This window comes from Lepus europaeus, chromosome 13, assembly GCF_033115175.1.
Source record: "Lepus europaeus isolate LE1 chromosome 13, mLepTim1.pri, whole genome shotgun sequence".
NCBI classification, from domain to species: Eukaryota; Metazoa; Chordata; class Mammalia; order Lagomorpha; family Leporidae; genus Lepus; species Lepus europaeus.
This window is the reverse complement of record NC_084839.1, coordinates 44,775,066-44,798,083: the sequence shown is the minus strand read 5'-3', so window position 1 is coordinate 44,798,083 and position 23,018 is coordinate 44,775,066. Positions and strand designations below refer to the sequence as shown.

Here is a 23,018-nt window from a genome sequence, read left to right as displayed (position 1 = left end):
CTGGAGTTCATCAAAATCACAAAGTGCTCTCTGAAAGACAGTGTTAAACAGCAAAGTGTGAGGCAATAACAAATGTTATATGTTTTTGGAACAAATACAAAATCTACCCCATATGCTGGTAGAAATAGTTACATTAGAAATGAGTTTGACAGTTTCTCATAGACACATATCATATGATCGAACAATCTCACTCCTAGGTAGTTACTCAAAACAAAAAGGGTACACATGTACATGCACACATACACATACACACCCTGCATATAAATATTTTCAGGGTCTTTAATTACAAAAGCCAAAAAGTACTAGCAACCCAAATGTCCAACTGGTAAGCAAACTGTGGTCCATTCACATAATGAAACATGCTGATACATGCAACAACATGAATGAATCCCAAATACCTTACACAAAAGCTAAATACTGCATAGTTGTACTTGCTTGGAAGTCTGAGAAAGGTAAATGTGTACCAAAAGAAAACATCAGTGACGGCTAGGGACTGGGGATACAAGCAGAGTACTGTCTACAAAGACAAATGAGGAAACTTGGGGCCTGTAGAAATGTTCTCTATCTCAGTTGTGGTAGTTGTATATAACTTACTGTGTTTCTCAAAACTAATACTGTGGGCCCAGCACTGTACCATAGTACTTAAGTCTCTGCATGTGGTATCAGCATCCCATGTGGGCACCAGTTCAAATCCTGGCTGCTTCACTTCCGATCCAACTCCCTGATGATGGTCCAAGTCCTTGGACCCCGGCACCCACATGGGAGACCCAGAAGAGATTCTTGGGTCTGGCTTTGGATCAGCCCAGCTCTAGCTCATAGTCATCTGGGGAGTGAACCAGTGGATGAAAGACTTCTCTCTCTGTTGCTTCCTCTATCTGCAACTCTGCCTCTCAAATAGATAAATAAATCTTTAAAAAAAAAAAAAGCTAATACTGTACACTTAAAAAGGGTGAATTTTTTTTAAAAATTTAGTCCTGGACCTACATAGCAAAGTTGACTTTTCATTTTAATAACAAGAACTGAAAAACCTTAAATCACAAGATCTTTTGTTGCAAAATGAATCAGAGTTCCTTTGCTGCTTTGCCAGATAAATTTAAGCTAATAAAGATTCCACAACTCTTCTCACTGAATTCATGTAGTATCATGTGATTTTCCTTAAATTAGTGAGGACCTCTTTACTTCGAGAGAAGATTACAAATACAGGTTCAATATCAGTGTTTGTTTTTCTTAACTTCTTTCTTCAAAAGCATTTCCAACAAGCATTGGAAAGTGCACATGATTCCCTGTCTCCAATCTCAGAGCAGTAATGTAACCAAAATAGCCAGTAGGTTTGCAGCAACATCCATAATCGATGCTGCAAGATCAGGAACAAAAAGATTTAAGTCTCTCATGTAGCCAAACACCTGCCACATAGATCATCAATGACTCCTCTTGATCAGCCTGTTATGAGAGGGCTTTGTTCACTCTCCAAGATAGTAAACGTCATCCCCAAGGATTAAACAAGGGCTTCACACATTGTCCTTTGGAAAGCCAGAAAAATTCTGCATAAAGAATTTAACATTTTCCCCACATTTTTTGATAAATGTCTTAGGAAGACAATAATTCAAAACCATGGCTCTAATGTATTTGAATTTTATGTCGGCCGACGAGACTTCTTTTAGAATTATTGGCTGTGTCTGAGCACTAATGCATGCCACGTCTGCTGAAACAGACAGCCAGACTTTCTTCAGAGAAGCAGCAGAACTACGCCTTGCCAAGTATCGCGGCCGCTTCATCAGTATACAGAGGACAAAATTTTGCTAAGCAAATAATAAACAAACCTTTTATTACAAAGATGTCAATTTGCTGTTTACAAAAGAAAGGAAGGTGGGAAGGGCTCACAACATCATTCTTTGATGGCGTCAGTGTGCAAATAAAGATTAAAATCAGATACTGGCAGTCCTAAGAAGCATCAGTATTTTTATCTTGTTGAATGTTAAAGTCACTATTGATTCTTCCATGAATTTCAACCAAATGTGAAAAAATGTCAACAGCTCTAATGCAGATGATGTCATCTTCCAGACACTGCTTCAATTTTCTTCCTCTGCTCTAAAGCAACTTGGCTCAGTGATGTCCCAGATTCTCTGCTTCGCCAAGATGTCTGAAATTCTATGTGGCTTCTGTGGCTGGGCAGTGAATTAGCAAATACATAGGATGCTTCAACATAAAGTTTTGTTCTCAAATCCACCTTCCAACTTTTTCTTTCATTAGAGGAAAGCTGAAATTGAATCACATTTTTCCAACAGCTAGTAAGGACTGAGAGGACTTTGCATCCAAGGGTGGCAATGAATATAAAACAAGAGAAATCGAAGATATAATGCACATTCTCTGCCCATTTCCAGCCTAAACTATGTCAAATTCAGTGACCTACAATCATAATGACAGGTCAAATATTCTTTCATCCTTAGGAATTTAATCCAGATCTCTCCCTCGTAATATAGTGACCTCTCTGCTCTTACTTGGCATGAAATGTCCCTGAATGTATTTTCACAAAGGCAAAAAATATTTGGCAAATTGCTTTTATTCTTTAAAGAAAAAGTCACATACCGGCTGTAAAAATCTCTGGAGGTGCCAGCATTGTGGCACAGCAGGTTAAGCTGCCATCAGCAATGCCAGAATCCTATATGGGCACCAGTTCAAATCTCTGGCTACCCTGCTTCCAATCCAGCTCCCTGCTAATGTGCCTGGACAAACAGTGGGAGATGGCCCACTATATGGGCCCCTGCACCCACTTGGGATTCCCGGATAAAGCTCCAGGCTCCTGTTTTCAACCTGTCCCAGCCCAGGCCATCACAGTAATTTGGGAAGTGAACCAGCAGATGGAAATTCTTCCTTCTCTTTATAATTCTCCCCCTCAGATAAATAAAATAAATCTAATATAAAAAATAAAAATCTCTAGAGATATTTAGAATTAGCATTTAGGGACTCAAAAACTTCTTTCAATTTAAGTGAATTCTAAACTCAAATAACTGCTGATATGACATCTTTTGGAGAAATAACAGTACAGATTTGGAAGAAAAATGAAAACTCTTACTTGAAGTTATACATATCCTAGTATCCCTCTACTCCTTGCTTTTTTTTTTTTTTTTTTTTTTTTACTTATTGATTTTGAGCTACCTCAGTAGTTCCTAACATTGACTACAATTAAAGTCACCTCAGAAGTTCTTAAATACTGGTGACTGGACCCTACCCCTCAAGAATGAAATCTAAATCTCCAGGAGCAGACGTGAACTATTTTAATGCCCCAGTGATCCCAATATTCAGCTAAGGTTGATAACTACTGAGGAAAAAATAAACCCTAATAAGAAATCATATTCTTTAAAAACTTATTTTAATATATCTTTTAACTACATTAGGACAGACTCAGATTTAAGGTGCTACAACAACACAGAAGAGCCACACTCAATCAAGTAACAGTAGAAAAGTAATGAAATTTTCTGGAGGAGATAATAAATGGATAAGTAGGGATTAACCAGAGGAAAGGATCAAGTACAGCGGATATTCTTCCTAAAAAGACAAAGATGTACGAAACCAGAGAGAGAATCGCTCACCACATAGCATTCCCAATAAAGTAATCTGCATACAAGGAAGGAGGAACAAACAGGGAGGTCCTTTCATCAGGAGCTTGAACTTTATTCATCCTGTAGGTGACTGGAAGTCAGGAATGTGTCAGGCAGAGGAAAGACACAGTCAGGCTGCCTTTGGACAGACCTCTGGAAGCCACAGGCAAGAGAGAAAACAGCAAAGACCCACTGAGTGCTCACCATCGCCTTGACTAATCCGCTACCACCACCACCAGGCTATGGTAATTACCGTTATCTTTATTTTACAAATGCATAATTCGCCCAAGTCACATGGTTACAAAGAGGATGGAGCAAGGATTCAAAATAATCCTGATCCTTGAAGCCTGGACCTTTAACCTCTAGGATGGATGGACCAGGAGTGGAATAAGAAACAGCAGAGGCACACAGGCTGACAATGTAGGAAATTGTTGTATTAGCCTCCATGAAAGACAATTAGAGCAACAACAGCAGGGAGGGAAAAAAGGGAATAGATTCTAGAAATATCTACACATTTTAAATTCTAAGCACTCCTGCCACCACGTGGGAAACCTGAATGGAGTTCCAAGCTACTAGCTTCATTCTGGTCCAACCCCAGCTGTTGTGGCCATCTAGGGAGTGAACTAGCAGGTGAAAGATCTTTTTCTTTGTCTCTCCTCTGTCAGTCTATAAATATTTATAAAAAACAAAATGTATATTTTGTAGTGGATAGAATGTTCTGTAAATTCCTAGTGAATCAAGTTGTTTAATAATGATTTTCATGTCATCCATATTCTTTCTGATTGGGTACTTGTGCTTCCAATTTAACATTTATCAATAAATATTAAAAATCTCAACTAAAATAAATTTTTTATTTTTTTTAATTTTTTTTTATTTTTGACAGGCAGAGTGGACAGTGAGAGAGAGACAGAGACAAAGGTCTTCCTTTGCCGTTGGTTCACCCTCCAATGGCCACCGCGGCCGGCGCATCTTGCTGACCCGATGGCAGGAGCCAGGTGCCTATCCTGGTCTCCCATGGGGTGCAGGGCCCAAGGATCTGGGCCATCCTCCACTGCACTCCCTGGCCACAGCAGAGAGCTGGCCTGGAAGAGGGGCAACCGGGACAGAATCCGGCACCCCGAACGGGACTAGAACCCGGTGTGCCGGCACCGCAAGGCGGAGGATTAGCCTGTTGAGCCATGGCACCGGCCCAACTAAAATAAATTTTAAAAATTATCAAAATCACACAATTCAGCATTAAAAAGGAGTGAAATTCTGACACATACTACAACATGGATGAAACTCGAAACTATCATTCCGAAAGAAATAAGCCAGTCACAAAAGGACAAATTATGACTCTATTAAGGTACTAGAATAGTCAAATTCATGTAGACAGGAAACAGAAGTTTTAAGAGGCTGAATCAAATGCTGTCAGGCATATATTTTATAAAATACTAAGAATGATAAGAATGCTAAACCTGCACAGATGCCTCAGATCTCTGGTGATCTACAACACAGGAAAATAAACAAGTATCAACTAAATACAACTTGCTTTAAACTATGAAAAACTCTCCATAAATTTTTTTCAAAGTAAGATCAGCATAAGCATACCAGATTGCTGACTACTTTAAAGGTATCCTAAAATAAAGACATTTTATAAAGTAAATGTTCTTAATGTTTAGATGTTTATGTTTTAGACATATACCTATTTTAAAACCCACAAATGAGTGGTAAGAAAAGTCACCCAATGTATAACAAGCTCAGAATGCATAATAGCACTAATCTAAGGCTTACTATGGTGCCAGAAACATTGTCCCTAACAATTCTGAAACTTACAAAGTTGGTACTATGTCCAGCCCACTCAATTTCAGTGTATTTTAGAGACTAATGCTACATGCTTGCTTGTAGTTAATCTGGAATTTGAACCTGTTGTGGTTTCAAAGCTCAAGCTCTAAACCACTTTCTAAACAATCCTTGATTAATGTCCCTTAACTAATTTATTTTCTCATATCAGAAAAAGTAGATGATGACATCTACCAAGTAACAGTAGACCTTGACTCATCACACCCAAAATATGCCAAGTTCATACAGAATCCAAGATAAAAATGCCTCTAAAGTAGTAAGTGATGAAAACACATGCATTTTAAATTTAGTTCTTTTTACCTCAAACCAAATATTTCATAATTACTTTACCCTACATTTATTTTCAAAATTTTATATACAGAGTACTTCAAATAGTTTGTGAAAATGAAATTAAAAGTTATTTTTGTGCATCAGTTGTTTTAAAAGATTTGTTTGAAATGCAGAGTTAAACACAGAGAGAGAGAGACAAAGAGATGGAGAGACCAATCTTCCATCTGCTGGTTCACTCCCACAATGGCTGCAAAGCCAGGAACTCCATCCTGCTCTCCCATGTGAATGGCAGGGACCCAAGGACTTGAGCCATGTAACACTGCCCTCCCTTGCTCATTAGCAGGGAACTGGATTGGAAGAAGAGCAACTGGGACTTGTACAGCAACCATATGGGATGCTGACAGCACAGGCAGCGGTTTAACCCACTGCACTACAGTGCTAGCCCCTGTGCAACAATTTTGAAATCCATACATACAAGGGGCTTCAAAAAGTTCACAGAGGGCAAAGAATTTATCCTAATGGTTAAGATGCCTGTGTCCCATATCGCAGTACCTGAGTTCTTTCCCCAGCTCCACTTCCTGACTCCAGCTCCCTGCCAATGCAGACCCTGAGTGGCAGCAGTGATGGTTCAAGTAAGTGGGTTCCTGCCAGTGACATGGTGGATCTGGATTGCATCCTAGAGCCGAGCTTTGTCTCCAGCCCAGCCCTGGCCACTACAGGCATTTAGGGGGCAAATCAGTAAATGAAAGCATTGTCTGTCTCTCAAATAATTTGTTTTTTTAAAAAGTTCATAGAACAAATACTTGGACCCCTGCCACTCATAGGAAACCTATGTGGAGTTCTAGGCTCCTGGCTTTGGCCTGACCCAGACCTGGCCATTTGAGGAGTGAACCAGGTAGAAGATATATCTGGCTGTTCATCTGTCTGTCTCTCTCTCTCTCTCCCTACCTGTAACCCACCCCCTGAGGGGTAGGGGCTGCCTTTGTGGTGCCACAGGTTAAGCTACCATTTGCTATGCAGGCATCCCTTATAAGCACTGGTTGGAGTTCTAGCTGCTCCACTTCTAATGTGTCTGGGAAAGCAGAGAAAGACAGCCCAAGTGCTTGGGCCCCTGCACCCACGTGGGAGACCTGGATGGAGCTCAAGGCTCCAGGCCCATCCCTACCAATTGCAGCCATTTTGGAAGTGAACCAATTGATCTAAGATCAATATTCTCTCTCTCTCTCCCTCTCCCTCTCTGTTTCAAATAAATTAACTTGTTTTAAAAAATAAAAGAACTGACAGTTATATTTAAAACAATAATAAAGAAATTATCTTCTAGAGGAAAAAACAAAAGATATCATTCTGACTAAACTCAAAGCTTTAAAAAAAAACTCAGGATGCCCATCACTGGCCACTGTTCCCCAACCAAGAAGCTGAACACTGAACTATACCTTCTCTGAGACAGGTAGACGGCAGGGTTCCTCTGTATTTCTCGGTTGCTTTGCTGAATCACATCCATACATCTTGTTTTTAAGAATGTGAAGCTGAGCATCACTATGCAGGCGGGAAGCCCCCTGAGGGCTTTTGGAGAGGGGCCCACCACGCAGATTTTGAGTAATGCTGGTTGAAACACGCAGCCCTGAATCCACAGTAGAATCTGTCTCCAAGACATGCGAGGGAAAACTACCACCTGGAAGATGGATGCACAGAGAGCTCCCCTGCTGACTCCGCAAAGCTTCAGACATAACTTTATGCTCAGTTCCAGCAGGCACAACCACATCACTGGTGCCAGTTTCTAAGTGCTTCCTCCTCCCAGGGGCAGTAGGTTGTTGTAGCACAGTCTCCACTCGCTGTGAGTTCTCAGCAGTTGCTTGAAGCGTGCATGGGCTCAGGGGCGGAACACTGGTGGGTATTACTGAGGGCTGCCCAGGCTGCAGTACTTGCTGGATTGGATGCTGAAGCACACCTGTCCTTCCAGAAGTCTGTGTCACCACAATTGGTACACTGACTTTATAAAGGTGACCTAACAAGAGCAGAAACGTAAACTAAGTACAACAGAACTCTAACCTCCTTCAAAAAACAATCTCACCAAGGTTACGCCAAGTGTTTTTCTTTTATTGTTCAGATTTCTTTGTGTTTTCTACAATAAATGTGTCTTACTCTTGATTTTGTTAAGGGCACCTGTTTTATGTCTAGCATTGTTCCCACTAATGCTTATATGGCACATCCTGAAATACATGATCTTGAGAAACACCGATATTTATCCATGAACTTTTCTCATGGTTTGATAAATTGTTATCAACCCCAAAGGAGATTATAACAAACATCATCATGTAGACTGTATCTGAAATATTTAAGAGATAATACAGCAACTAAAGACAAGGTTATAAAAAAGAATTTCATAATTTCAAAACTTATCAAAATTCTTCTCTCTAAAACAATTCTGTAAAGGAGAAAAGAATTTTTCTTTGAGCACCAAGTTTGCTCTTTTACGCGGTCTTTTCAACAACCCAAAATTAGGTGCGGTACTCTTTCAACTCAAAAGACAGTGCTGAAAAGCATGGGTTGCTTAACCTCCCAACTTTCAGGTGTCCTTCCTAGTAGGCCTTGTAACCACCAGACAGAAAGGAAGCACAGATTGATCAACCTAACCTTTACCTTTCTCCTTGATTAGAGCTAGCTGGCACACAGATACGTCATGTTGCATTGGCTAAAATTTAGATAACTGACTTAAAATTAGAGAAGATATAAGTAAATATATACAGAGCACCTTATATAATGTTGGAGAAGAACTGGGAATAAAATATGGGGCAGGCCCAGTACAATGGTTTTTGTGATAGACTGCCTTGACAGCAGTAATAACCACCACCAATTCTTACTTTCAAATTGGTTTTACTAAAAGTTCAAAACTTCTGGTACAATTTATTAAAAATCAAGTTTCTGAATGTCCACAAGTTAGTATCAATGCTAAAAGCAAAATATTCCTAGGATATATTCTTACCAGATGCAGTCTGTAGCGTCACACCTGCTGGCACATGAATAGGATAACCAGGAAAAGTCAAGTTTGCATTGCAATTTGAGGTGCCCTAAATAAAAGCAATTTATATTAGAACTATTAGGAAAAGTCTCTCTACTCAGATGTGTTTTCCCTGATACCACAAGGGCTCAAAACATCTGATTCCAGACAACAGGAAAACAGTTTGACAAACCTAAGATTTAATATGAGGGCTGAGTTCTTGGAATGAAACAGCTTTTTAATATTTGATTTGGATCATCCCATTAAGATCAAGAGGAATTCTGTTCTATAAGTATTAGTTCTATAAGTAAGTCTTTTAAAAGACAGAAAAAGATTTGGAAAGCAAAGTGACAGAGTGTAAGGGAGTAAAGAAGAGAAGGGGGTAGAGAAAGAGCTTCCATCCACTGGTTCACTCCCCACATGGCTCCAACACAGCTGAGCCAAGCCAAAGCCAAGAGCCAGGAATTCCATTCTGGTCTTCCAGATGGGCAGGAGCCCAGTTACTTTGGCCATCTTTCCCTGCCTTCCTAGTCACATTAACAGGGAGCTGGATCAGAAACAGTTGACAAGACTCGGACCAGCATTCTAATATGGGATGCCGTTATCTTAAGAGGTAGCTCAACTCACTGTACCACAACACCAGCCCAAAGCCAGCAAGCCTTTTTTTTTTTTTTTTTTTTTTTGACAGGCAGAGTGGACAGTGAGAGAGAGACAGAGAGAAAGGTCTTCCTTTTGCTGTTGGTTCACCCCCCAATGGCCGCTGCGGCCGGTGTACCGCGCTGACCCAAGCCAGGAGCCAGGTGCTTCTCCTGGTCTCCCATGCGGGTGCAGGGCCCAAGCACTTGGGCCATCCTCCACTGCCCTCCCGGGCCACAGCAGAGGGCTGGACTGGAAGAGGAGCAACTGGGACTAGAACCCGGGGTGCCGGCACCGCAAGCGGAGGATTAGCCTATTGAGCCGCGGCACCGGGCAAGCCAGCAAGTCTTATCAAAAAGTATGAACACTGGCTCATCAAACTTATCCAACACGTGTCTCTGGTACTTTTATTCTCAAAGTGTCAAATATAGGAACTACAGCCATGTATAAGGGCCCTCCAACCTCTAAGTGGATTCACTAAAGCTATTTTTAAGTGGATAATGCAACAGTGTATAATTTTCATTGGAAATTATTAAACCCTGAGGTTTTAAAATAAAAAAAAAATCAGAAGGAAACATTTTTGCTTTATGAGATCCACAAGTATTTTAAAGACTGGTGTTATTTTAAATAACACCCAATGTTGGTGATGATAAAACTGATTCTCTCAGACCACTCCTTATGATGTGTAAACTGGCACAGTATTTGGAGGAAAATTTTGCAACATATAATAAAACTGAAAACATCCATGACCTCAGACTCCACCTTTAATAATGTACCTGAATATCATACAATAAAATATATACAAATATAATTAATGGAATGCTATTTTAGGGGGAAAAAAGCAAACAATTTAAATATCTACCAACAAAAACTCAGTAGATTAACCTGTGGAATCCATCTATATTGCCTAAATTAAAACCAAAAAAAGGGAGCCGGCACTGTGGCTTAGTAGGCTAAGCCTCCTCCTGTGACATCAGCATCCATGTGGGCACTGGTTCAAGTCCCAGTGGCTCCTCTTCCGATCCAGCTCTCTGCTGTAGCCTAGGAAAGCAGTGGAAGATGGCCCAAGTGCTTGGGTCCCTGCACCCACATGAAAGACCCAGAAGAAGCTCCTGGTTCCTGGCTTCAGGTCGGCTCAGCTCTGGCAGTTGTGGCCACTTGGGAAGTGAACCAGCAGATGGAAGACCTCTCTTTCTGTCTCTCCCTCTCTTTGTCTGTGACTCTCTCTCTCAAATAAATAAATCTTTTTAAAAAATGGAAGAAAGAAAAATGACAGGGAAGTGATCTGGCAATTTGGCATAGCAGTTAAATACCTTTTGAGACACCCACATCCCATACTGTACCATCTGGTTTGAGCTCCAGCTACTCTACTTCTGATCTAGCTTCCTGTTAATGCACATCCTGGGAGACAGCAGATGATGGCTCAAGAACTTGGGTCCCTGTTACCACTGGGAGGGACCCAGGCAGAGTTCTGGGCTCCTTGCTTCAGCCTTGCCCAGTCCTGGCTATCGTGGGAATTTGGGATGTGAACTAGCATATGGAAAATCTCTGTGTTTATCTCTGGCTCTGGCTCTGGCTCTCTTTCAAATAAAAATTAATTTTAAAAAAATTTAAACATAGTTAAGAGACAGTTAAAATAAAAAATAATTTACTTTTTACCTTGAAAAGTAATGAAGCATTCATGAAAAAAGTTCAGGTATATATATACCAAATAGTTAAAATAATTATTTTTAGGGTATAAGTCTTCAGATGACTTTTAAAAAAATTCCATAGAGTAAAATATTAAATAAAAAGATTTATTTATTTGAAAGGCAGAGTTACAGAGAAGCAGAGAGAGAGACAGGTCTTCTATCGCTAGTTCACTCTCCAAATGGCCACAACAGCTGAAGCGAGGCCAATCCAAAGCCAGGAACCAAAATCTTCTTCCAGGTCTCCCATGTGGATGCAGGGGCCCATGGACTTAGGCCATATTCTATTGAATTTTCCAGGCCACAGCAGAAAGCTGGATCGGAAGTGGAGCAGCCAGGACTAGAACTGGTGCCCATATGGGATGCCAGCCCTGCAGGTGGTGGTGGCCTTACCAATCATGCCACAATGCCAGCCCCTATTTTTAATTTTTATAATTATATTATTTCTCTAACCAGGAATAAAAGATATTTCCATGAATTTCAAGGACAAAGATATTTCTTCATTGGTCTCCTATCAAAAGTAGCAACCAATCTTTCCAAAAGCCCCCATGAAAGACAGCTTTTTTGTTCTTAATGAATACAAGGAAATTGGTAGCCCACTAAACCTTTTACCCTTGGGGCCAACACTATGGGGCAGCAAGTTAATCCTCCACCTGTGGTGTCGGCATCCCATATGGGCACCAATTCTAGTCCCGGCTGCTTCTCTTCTGATCCAGCTCTCTGCTATGGCCTGGGAAAGCAGGGGAAGATGGCCCAAGTCCTTGGGCCCCTGCACCCACGTGGGAGACCTGGAAGAAGCTTCTGCTCCTGGCTTCAGATCGGCTCAGCTCTAGCCACTGCAGCCATCTGGGGAGTGAACCAGATGGAAGACCTTTCTGTCTCTCCTCCTCTCTGTCAGTAACTCCACCTCTCAAACAGATAAAAAGTAATAATAAAATCTTTATTAAAAAAAAAAAAAGCTTTTACCCTAGAAAGTTAGCCCACAGGCTGAAGAAAAAAACAATGTTAATGGATGATGTTAAACATTACCAAAGAAGAAAGGCAAAGTTGAAAAACTGTACCCTTCCCCACCTGACAAACTACATAATTTTCTTTATATAAGTTGTAACTGTACTCCCTGCCTCCAAGTTCCTAAATACAAAAAATAAACAAACTCTGTTCACAAAGATTGAAAATAACCAAATCATTCCACTTAAGTGAAAGGAAAAACTATGACGCTGTTCAACGCTGAGAGAGAAAAAGATAGCATATCAAAATTGTCTACTTAAAATCCACATGTAGAACATTATACAGTATATGAAAACCTGACCCTGCAGGTCAGTCTCGGCAGACACTAACTGCTCAAGACAGGAAAAGCTGCTCAGAAAATACCAATCCTGCAACGTCTGAGTTTTTGCTCTGTTACAGAAATTAATGTCTCCCCCACTTCTTACCACACCTTTTCCCATCCAGAAGATGGAATATGAATTCCATCTATGCCCAGCATTCTGCCACCATTCTAAACGTGGGACATATATTTAAAAGTATTTTTAAATAAGTTACATACCAGTTCCGCTGTGGTAAAACTTGGAAGAGTTCTACCAGTAGGAATAACTAATGATGCTGCATAGAAAACAAAATTATTAAACACTGATTAGAATTTACCAATTTAATAAAATTGCTAAGTATGTCTTATTGTCAAAAATATTTTCTATCACTAACATGTTGGATCACTGTAAATTCTAAATTTCCTGATTCCAGGTGAGGAAAAAAAGTATTTAATTCCATTTTTCCAACAATATAAAAGACTTCACAACTAAAATATTTTCAGTATCTAACTAAAATATCACTTTAGAAATCCACAGAATATACAGATGGTCTTTAGAAAGTCAAAGTAACACAATATCCATTATAAATTTTCATTAGGAAAAAATATTTGTTAAAGTGACACATTTATAAAAGACTTTACTACTGAGCAAAAATATAGAATATAAAGAATTCTGAATTATACAGGTTCAAAATAAATTTCAATTCATTCATTTCATGAAGAGTTAGTTACAGTACTTTGACCAAGTAAGCAAACATGACTATATAGTTTCAGGAACAAATGAATAAGAACATGTTTCCTAAAGTATCTGCAATGAAAAAAGTATAACTACTAAGAAAAATATAGGAGAACAAATTCCCAGGAGAATGCCAATTCAACCTGTATTAAAGGCGCAATCCCATCCATCATTTTTATTATCTGCCAATTTTGTATGCTAACTATCCCTACATTTATAATACATCTAAAAGGTTGACAAAGTGGTTGTGATAAACTTTCATTTAAACAATAAGTACAAAGAATAGTAACTACAGTACAAGCATCTCAGTTGAGCTATACAACTATAAACCTTACATGCTACAGGTTAACCTTACCTAGCTAAACATGATTGTTAGGATATTTTTTTCTCTTTTCTTTAACAAAACCAAGAACTTTCCAGCAGACATGTTTTAATGTAATGTTTACTGTGGCCTGTTTTTCACATACTGCATTAGGGGAAATTGCCCTAAAGATCAATTTCTGAGGCTGGAGGAGTTCCATCATACACAACAAACAGCTCAGAAGAGCAAATTTTTAAACCAATCATTCTTTCTATGTGAAGACAACAGAAATGAGGCTGCAGATTGATGGTTAATGAAGCACAGAATTATTTTTATCCTTTGTTCATCTGTGGCTTTGCCTATTAACCGACATTCTTTTAGAAAAGCTAAATTAGAAAGAAGTGGAGTGGCAGGAACACAATGGTATTAGTCTTAATTAGCTGAAGTGAGCAAAGCTTAAGCTGCCACAGCTTAAGCCATAGCCTGAGAGGAAACAAAAATCTGTTAACACACTGTCTCAAGCAATTAAAAGAATTTCTTGAGGAAAAATAGCAACAATCCTCCTCCTTTAAATACCTTACAATAAATCTCAAAGGATAATTCTGTCTTTAAAAAAAAACTAACAGAGCTATAAGAGAGGTTTTAAAGTTTCCGTATAGACATCAGAATAAAAGCACTCAACTATCAGTTTTATAGTGAAGTTTCACGCAGCTCCTGTTTTCCATACTAAACAAGTTACATTTTTATGTGTAATGCACCATTTCTGTATGTTCACATTATACACCTATACCACTAAGTGTGTCTGAAACATATTTTTAATATTTAAGATAGCTTTAATAACCAACCAAGTTTCAGCTGAATAAGAGCTTTTTGCTAAAACTAAGAGTGTCAGTTTTGGTCTTTATGTATTATATTCTAGAAGTATTAAATTTCACAAACTGTAAATTTCATAGTATAACAAAAATTCAATCCCACACACAATTTAAGACATAATATGTTGATATGGTATCATAACATTCAAATTCTTAAGTGTATTTTCCCCATCCACCATCAAAAATCCTTTGATACACTGTGTCATTAATAGTTTCACAATTCTTCCTCCTCCTCTGAACCATTCCAAATCTTAATATGCGAGTTATATGATTCAACACACATAAAAACTGGCCTATTTCTTCTTTGTGACGATTCATTAGTATACGGTTATCTCCTGAAAATCAAACTGAAGTAATGTAACCCTGTACTCAACTACAGAACCAAAAACAATGCTGAAATCTCTAACAGATTTTAAGAACTTAGCATATGATTTGGAAATCCTGTTTTTACCAACAGTGCAGGAGTTTTGATACTCAAGGATAAAAAGCCGAAACAAAGCCTCAGTGTGCCTGGTCTGCCCTTGCCTGCCTCCTGCAGTGACTGAGAACCATACAGCAGAAGCTGTCTTGAAGCCCCTTAGAGAGGAGGCGAGTACAGGGTGACTACACACTCAAGCTGGCACAGGACAGGCCTCGTTGACACCTGTCATTCTCAACTAATCACAGAATCCCACTTCTCTCTCAAAAGTGAATTACAATTTATGTGTAGTCATTTTAAGCATACAATAACAGTCCTGAGTGTAACGTGCAAATACAGAGGTCTCCAGGACCCTTTCAGGGCATTCATTAGGTTAAAAATACTTTCATAACACCAACACAATATATGCCTTTTCCATTGCTCACTGTTTTTTCTCTGCTTTACTGACATTTGCACTGATGATGTGAAAATCAATGATGAACACCTCGGCACAAATTAAGGCAGTAGCACAAAACTTGATAGTATCATTGTATTCTCCACAGCCATCGCTGAATGTAAAAAAGAAGGAAAAAGAAAACAACAGCAAACACAGGAGCCTTGGGATAACATGAGAATTATTAATTACATTAGATTTCAGGGGCTGGCATCATAGCATAGCAGGTAAAGCCACTGCCTAAGACGCTAGCATCCCCTAGGGGAGCCAGTTCATGTCCCGGTTGCTCCACTTCCTATCAAGCTCTCTGCTAACGGCCTGGGGAAAGCAATAGAAGATGACCCAAGTCCTTGGGCCCCTGCCACCCACATGGGAGACCCAGATGAAATTCCTGGCTCTGGCTCTGGCTTTGGCTTTGGCTTGGCTCAGCCCTGGCCATTGTAGCCACCTGGAGAGTAAACCAGCAAATGAAAGATCTCTCTCCCTCTCCCGCTCTGACTTTCAAACAGTTACAGTTCTGTTTTGAGCAGACCTGGTAAGTATCAACAAGAGCAATCACACCACAAAAGAATTTTTTAAAAACAAAAAGCCTACCAATCAGAAAAAGTAAAATTATCTCCATGCACAGATGACATGATCCTCTAAGTAGAAAACCCCAAAGGCTCTGTGAAAACCTGTTACAATAAATGAATTCAGTGAAATACAAAATCAACATACAAACCTTATTTGCATTTCTATACAGAAATGATCAATCTGAAAAAATGAAAATAATCCCATTTACAATGGGATTTACAATGGCATTATCAAAAAATTAAGTACTTAAAAATAAGCTTAACCAACGAGGTGAAAGATCTGTACCTCAGATGTGAAAATGATAAAACATCGATGAAAGTAATTGAAGAAGAAATAAATCAATCCCTAGTTTACGGACTGAAAGAATATTGATTGTCCATTCTGTCCAAAGTAGTATACATATTCAACGTAATCTTATCAAAATTACAATGGTATTCTTCACAGAAATGAAAACAATTCTAAAATTTATATGAAACCACAAAAGACCTTGAACAGTCAAAGCAATCTGGAGAGAAAAAAAAAGTTGAAGGAATCACACGTCCTGATTTTAAATTATATTACAAAGCTCTAATAATCAAAACAGTATGGCACTGGCATAGAAATAGACACACAGACCAGTGGGACAAAATAAAGAACCCAGAAACAAATATAAACACACATAGTAAATTTTTTTAATATTTAAGAGGCAGAATTACAAAGGGACAGAGAGAGAGGTCTTCCATCTGCTGGTTCACTATCCAAATGGCCTCAACAGCAAGAGCTGAACCAATCCAAAACCAGAAGCCAGGAGCTTCTCCCAGGTCTCCCACAAGGGTGAAGGGGCCCAAGAACTTGAGCCATCTTCTACTGCTTTCCCATGCCACAGCAGAGAGCTGGATCGGAAGTAAAACAGCCAGGACTCAAGTAAAACAGCCAAAAACTCAAGCTACAAAATAAAAATAAATGGGAATATGCACCACACTAAAAAGCTCTGCACAGCAAAATAAACAGTCAAGAAATTCAAAGATAGTCTACAGATTGACAGCAAACCATTTATCTGATAAATGGTTAATATCCAAAATATAAAAGTTATACAATTCAAAAGCAGGGGAAACACCCCAATTTTAAAATGGGGGCAAGAATCTGAAGAGTTTTCCAAAAATGACATAAAAATAACCAATACGGGGAAGGCATTTGATACAGTAGTCAGTATACTGCTTGGACACCATACTGGAGTGCCTGGGTTCAAGTCCTGACTCTTTTTGTGTGGGGAGGGGGTTCCCCCCAGAAACCTTTAAGGTACACAAATTTCATGCATTTCATAAATACAACTTTAGGAACATAGTGATTCTTCCCACCATACCTACCCTTCCACCCACTCTCCCACCCTTCTTCCCCCTCCGCTCCTATTCTCATTCTTATGTTTAACACTAAAATCTACTTTCATTAAACTTACACACAGAAGATTAACTCCATACTAAGTAAAGAGTTCAACAAACAGTATGGAAAAAAAAACTGTTCCTCAACTGTTTCTAAGTTTTCTAAATTTTTTTTGAGATGACTGCAAAATTTCCAGAGATTTGTCTTTGAACTCGGATATTCTTTCTTCTGCTTCACTGAGTCTGTTGTTCAGGCTTTTCTGTTATTTGCTCTATTGAATTCATTTCCAGTATTTCATTTTGATTTCTCTTTAAAATCTCAATTTCATGGGGAAAATGTTCATTCATGTCATGCATGGATTTCTTTAATTTGTGGATTTGCTTCTGATTACCTCTAAGTAATCCCACAATTTTTAAAATTCCACTTCTGGCATTTCTTCAATCTCTTCATTTTCACATTCTAGTACTGAAGTGTCCTCTTCCTCATTGTTTCTGAATTGCTGCGTTTATCTTTAGGCATTTGTGGAGATACCTGTTGGGTTTTTGGTTTTTGTTTTTGTTTTTTTTTTTTTCCTGTGATGGCTTATATCTTCGGACTACGGCTCTGAGGATTAGTGGAGTGTCTGCTCTTTCACTGAACACCTGGAGGTGTGTGCTGGGTGCGGCCAGGTAGCTCTGATCAGTGCAGCAGGATGAGAGGAGGGTCCAAGGTAACAACCGAGTGTTGTAAAAAAAAAAAAAAATCTTTTTAAATCAGAGGAGAGTTTTAATCTGCTCTGTTGGCATAGTCTCACCTCCTCTTCTCCAAGGAGACCAATGTTATACCCAGTGGTATAACATTTGCACTTCCACAAGAACCACACAAAGAATCTATGCAGTCCTCAGTGTGAGCAGCACGGATCCCACAGCAATGACCCTCTCCAGGGAATCAAGGAGCCCAAATTGAGTGGAGCCACCCACAGTGACTACCCAAAGACCCAGACACACCCTGCACTCTCACATACAGCCACAGTGTTTTCAAAATAGTCTCAGGACACAAGGCTCCCACAGTCACGAGCGCCTAGCCCTGTCAACTCTACCAGCCAGACTCAGGCATCTCCTCTAGACTGGTTGCTGGCTGTACAGACAAAAGCTGGCACACCTGTTACATGTGTCCAAAATGGCACCCACCCCCTCTCAGCTAGTTATAGAACGCTGGTGCCAAGTGGTCAAAAAGAAATGTGCCCCCTTTTTCCTCTAGGTTGGGAGCTATAATGTCCCCCACGGGGCTCCAAACCTGACTCACAGCAGGCTCTTCCCACAACTCTATCACCAGTGGCTTGGGCTCATCTCCCTCTCCAAAGCTGGTCCTGAGGCTCTCAGCTGCTGGGGTCCTGAGTTGTGCACACCCACACCCTTCACATAGATCCACAGTGTCCTTCTAATTTGCGTGGAGTTTCCTCTGCCATTTTCTCCCCAACTCTTCCCTGAGAGTACTCTCTCCACATTTTTAAAATAATTTATTTATTTATTTACCTCTTTTTTTTTACAACTATCTTCCCCTAGACTAGAGCAGTAAGCTCCCTCCCTATTCCACCAACCTGGTGTCTCCACAAGTCTTGACTCTTCTGCGTCCTATCCAGCTGCCTACTAATATGCATCCTGGGAGGCAGTGCACTGGTTCAAGTACTTGGTTCCCTGCCACCCACTTAGGAAGTATTCAGCTTGGCTCAACTCTGGCTATCTCAGTCATTTGGGGAATGAACCAGTGGATGGATGATATCGCTATCTCTCTAATAAAATGAAAAATTTTTAACTGTAATTGGCCAATAGATGTATGAAAAAAGTGTTCCATGTCACTAATCTTCAGGGAATAAAACCACAATGAGATATCACCTTATACTGGACAGGATGGCTCCTATCAAAATGGGCCAACAAATATTGACAAGGTGTAGCGAAAAAGGAACCCTTCCTTGTGTGCTACTCACCAACCACTGTAGGATGCTATAGCTATTCACTCTGATCTCAGAATCAGCCCTTACAGCATTCTAGTCTGGCTGAAAAGCCCCTGAGAGCATTTCAGACATGGAAAGCCAAGACACTGTGGCTAAACAAAAACTGTCCTACATGAAGGATCTCTGAGAGACCCCAGTGGAAAGAAGGAGGTACTTTTATCTGAAGGGAAGAGAGAACTTCTACTTTGCTTATGGCCTTTTCTAAATACTGATGGAGACTGTGGATTCAAAAGGCTTCCTAGCCTTGGCAGCGCATGTAAAGAGCCTCAGGTGATCACTGACGGCATACATAAGAGTGTTAATTGTTAAATTAACAACAGGAGTCACTGTGCACTTACTCTCCATGCAGGACCTCTGTCCTCAATGAGTTGTATTATGAGAATTAACTGTAAAACTTGTTCTCAGGTTTGTGTGTATGTGTGTGTGTGTGTGTGTTAAAACTGTTGAAATCTTTACTTAGTATAGAGTTGGTCTTCTGTGTATAAAGCTAACTGAAAATGAACCTTAATGGAGAATGGGACTGGGAATCGGAGGCATATATGGTGAGAAGAATCACTATATTCCTAAAGTTGTACTTATGAAATTTGTACTCATTAAATAAAAGGTTTCTCTGGGGGAAAAAAAAAAGAATGCTACAGCTATTAAAGAAAACAGTATGTAACTAATCCTTCTTATGAGTATATACCCAAAGGAAATGAAATCATTACTCATAAAGATATTTGCACTCTCATGTCCACAGCAGCATCATTCATAATAGCCAAGACATGGAAACAACCAAGTGTATGGTCATAGAGGAACAAATATATACATATGCTTATATATAGAATATACTTATACACAGAATATTCTGTGTGTAGATATACTTATATACAAAATAGAATATTATTTGGCTTATATAAGGGAGATTATACTATTTGCCACAACATGAATAAATCTGGAGGACATTACCCTTACTGAAACAAGTCAAAAGAAAACTACTGCATGATTTCATTTATATGTGGAATCTAAAGAAATTAAGATAAATAAGTAACACGTGGAATACCAGAGAAACTAAAATAGTGGTTTCCAGAGGCAGGAGGGGAGGAAATGTGGAGATACAGGTCAAAAAATACAAAGCAGCAGACATGAACGATAAGCAAGTCTGGAGACTAATGCACAACAGGAGGGCTGTGCCAAATATCATCCTATACTCAGGATTTTTGTTAAAAGAATGGATTTTAGGGACTGGTGTTGTGGTGTAACAGGTAAAGCCACCACCTCCAATACCTGTATCCTGTATGGGCACTGATTCATGTCCCGGATGTTCCACTTCCGATCCAGCTCCCTGTCCATGGCCTGGAAAAAGCAGCAGAAGACAACCCAAGTGCTTGGGCCCCTGCACCCAGGCCTGCATGAAACTCCTGGCTTCAGCCTGGCCCAGCCCTGGCCATTGAAGCCAGCTAGGGAGTGAACCAGTGGAACAAAGATATCACTCTCTCCAGCTCTTTCAAAAAAACAAATCTTTAAAAAAAAAAAAAAAGATTTTACAACTGAACACTGGATAAAGAAATTATGATATATATACACTATGGAAAATTACACCACAATAAAAAAGAAAGTAAAATCCTGTCATTTGCAACAAAATGGATGCAACTGGAAACCATTATACTTAGTGAAATAAGCCAGTCACAAAAAGACAAACACCATAACTTCTCTCCGATCTGTGGTAACTAATAGTGTACCTTAAAGGTAATCAGAGCAAAACAGACACCTTGAGACACAATGAATTTGAACAGCCCTTGTCTTGACTGTTGAGGAACAATGTTTTTCTTGTTTGCTTGTTTCTTTGTTGTTGTTCTTTTATTTTTTCTTCATACTATTGGTGAACTCTACTTAATGTAATGTTAATCTTATGAGCAAAAAATTAACTGAAAATAGATCTTTGTGAAAAGAAGAATGGGAAAGGGAGAGGGAGAAAGAAAAAAGGTGGGAGTATGCATGAGAGAGGGGTGTATATATTAAATGCATGAAGTTTGCATTTTCCTTAAATAAAAAAGATTTTTGGTGCTCTTGCTGTAGTTAAAATAAATGATTACAGTGAAATGATGGATCTGTTAATTTTTGCTTGGCTACAATAACTTTTCCACTATATGACATATATTTTTAATACATACAATAAGCTTTAAGTAAGAAATTAATATGAGAATCCAACTGTCTTGTATTAAGCCAGAAATTAACAAGACTTAACAGAAAAGCACACCAATGCCATTCTTCTGACCAAATATTTTTCCTTCAGGAAAAATGGTTATTCTTCACAAATTTATACTATGTTCACATGTAATCAGATTTTTAATTAACCAATCTTTTTAAAATTTGAGAGAAATGAGAGAGAGAGAGAGAGAGAGAGAGATCCCATCCACTGTTCACTCCCCAAAAGCCCACCATGTCTAGGGCTGGGCCAGGCTGAAGAACCCAGCCAGGAAGGCAATCTCCCATGTGGGTGGTGGAAACACAATTACTGGAACCATTACTACTGCCTCCCAGGTTCTGCATCAGCAGGAAACTGGAGTTAGAAGCTGGAGCCGGAAAGCAAATTCACATACTCAAATAGGGGATACAGGCATCTAAACCACTTGGCTAAACTCCTGCTTCTAAATCAAAATGTCTTTAGTTTTTTTAGTTTTAATTTCTAGTGTGGTAAATAATTAAAACCCATATTTCATAAAGTTCCTTGGAGTCCTCAATTTTTAAAAGTATAAAGGGGTCCTGAAACCCAGAAAATTGAGAACTAAAGGAAAAGGCAATTACCAAACAAATAGACAAGACAGTTAAAGAAAACATGGTAGAGCAAACAAGTTGTAAAAGTAGAAAAGACAAAGGCAAATGACTTGATTGTACCTTGAATTTGCATGTTATCAAAAGAGAAAAAGGTTGTAGAAGTTTATTTTAATCAGGCTTTTAAAAGCATATCATGAGAAGATATAATTAAGAAGTGTTTCAATTTTATGGGGCTATTTATTCCAAGGATCTTATTGTAGGGTTTCTAGAATAGGAGAGAAATAGGAACAAGACCTGCAATGTACTTTTAAAGGATACATGTACTCCTTCTTAATCTCCTCCATTACAAATGATGTAGAAGAGAATAAGGAGAAAAACGGTTACTTACAACATAATTATTTCTATTATTCTAACGTCTAAGGACACAGAATAAGAATAAGGGGCTGAGTGAAAATCAGCTAGCTACATCAGCTGGAAAACTATTTTGTGATTTAAAGCACTGGTAATATTACCACCTTGCGGTGAAATCAAGTATTGCAATTTCAAGTGACTGAGCAGTGTGAAGCATGCTTTTGACAAAAGACAGGCAAATCTCTTCCTCTACAGCACCATACTCTCATGCCAACCCTAAAGAAAAAGAATCCTTGGGGTTTTTCAGCAAGTAAGAGCTAAACAGAAGCCCAAAAGAATGTTATTTAGACAGAGTAAAAAGGATGTCAGGAAAAAACAGTAAAGCTAAAAAATTAAAGCACAGCCGAAAACTCCACTGGTGAAAAGTTTCAACGTGTCCGCTTTGTAAGAACTGCCACATCAGAGGAGAGCGGCAAGATGGCGGAATAGGCAGGGAGGACACTATTAGTCCAGGGGGAGAGAAAGTTTAATATAAGTGGAGATACTGCAGGGTCAAGGAAGAGTAGGGGATGAAACAGCAGGGGAAACTCTTCCAGAACTAGTGATTCACAGTGGACCTGCGTGGAGAGCGTGGGAGACCAAGTTCGGGACACCAGTGGCAGACTCAACACACCAGCGCTGGAACGCGAGGTGAGCCGAACCTCAATAGCCCGAGACACCAGCGAGCAAGCGGAAAGAGGAGGCTAGAGGGAACGAGGCTTGAAACTCCGTGGGGAAAAATTCACCAGGCTAACTAGAAGAGAGAGAGGAAAAAAATAAAAATAGTGACCGATACGGACACAAGTTTCTCTCTCTCCGCTCACCTCTCAAAGGCGAGCAAGACAGA

General features: G+C 39.4%; 1 protein-coding gene across 1 annotated transcript in view; it reads right to left on the bottom strand.

Annotated features, from left to right (window-relative positions):
- Nucleotides 1-23,018, bottom strand: part of GTF2A1L (general transcription factor IIA subunit 1 like) — an 82,129-nt gene that overhangs the window by 50,801 nt on the left and 8,310 nt on the right. Inside the window, exons 3-5 of the mRNA XM_062209419.1 lie at nt 12,580-12,635; nt 8,695-8,779; nt 7,145-7,716 (exon numbers count right to left, since the gene is read on the bottom strand). Coding sequence (XP_062065403.1) covers nt 7,145-7,716; nt 8,695-8,779; nt 12,580-12,635 — 713 coding nt within the window. The remainder of the gene's footprint in view (nt 1-7,144; nt 7,717-8,694; nt 8,780-12,579; nt 12,636-23,018) is intronic.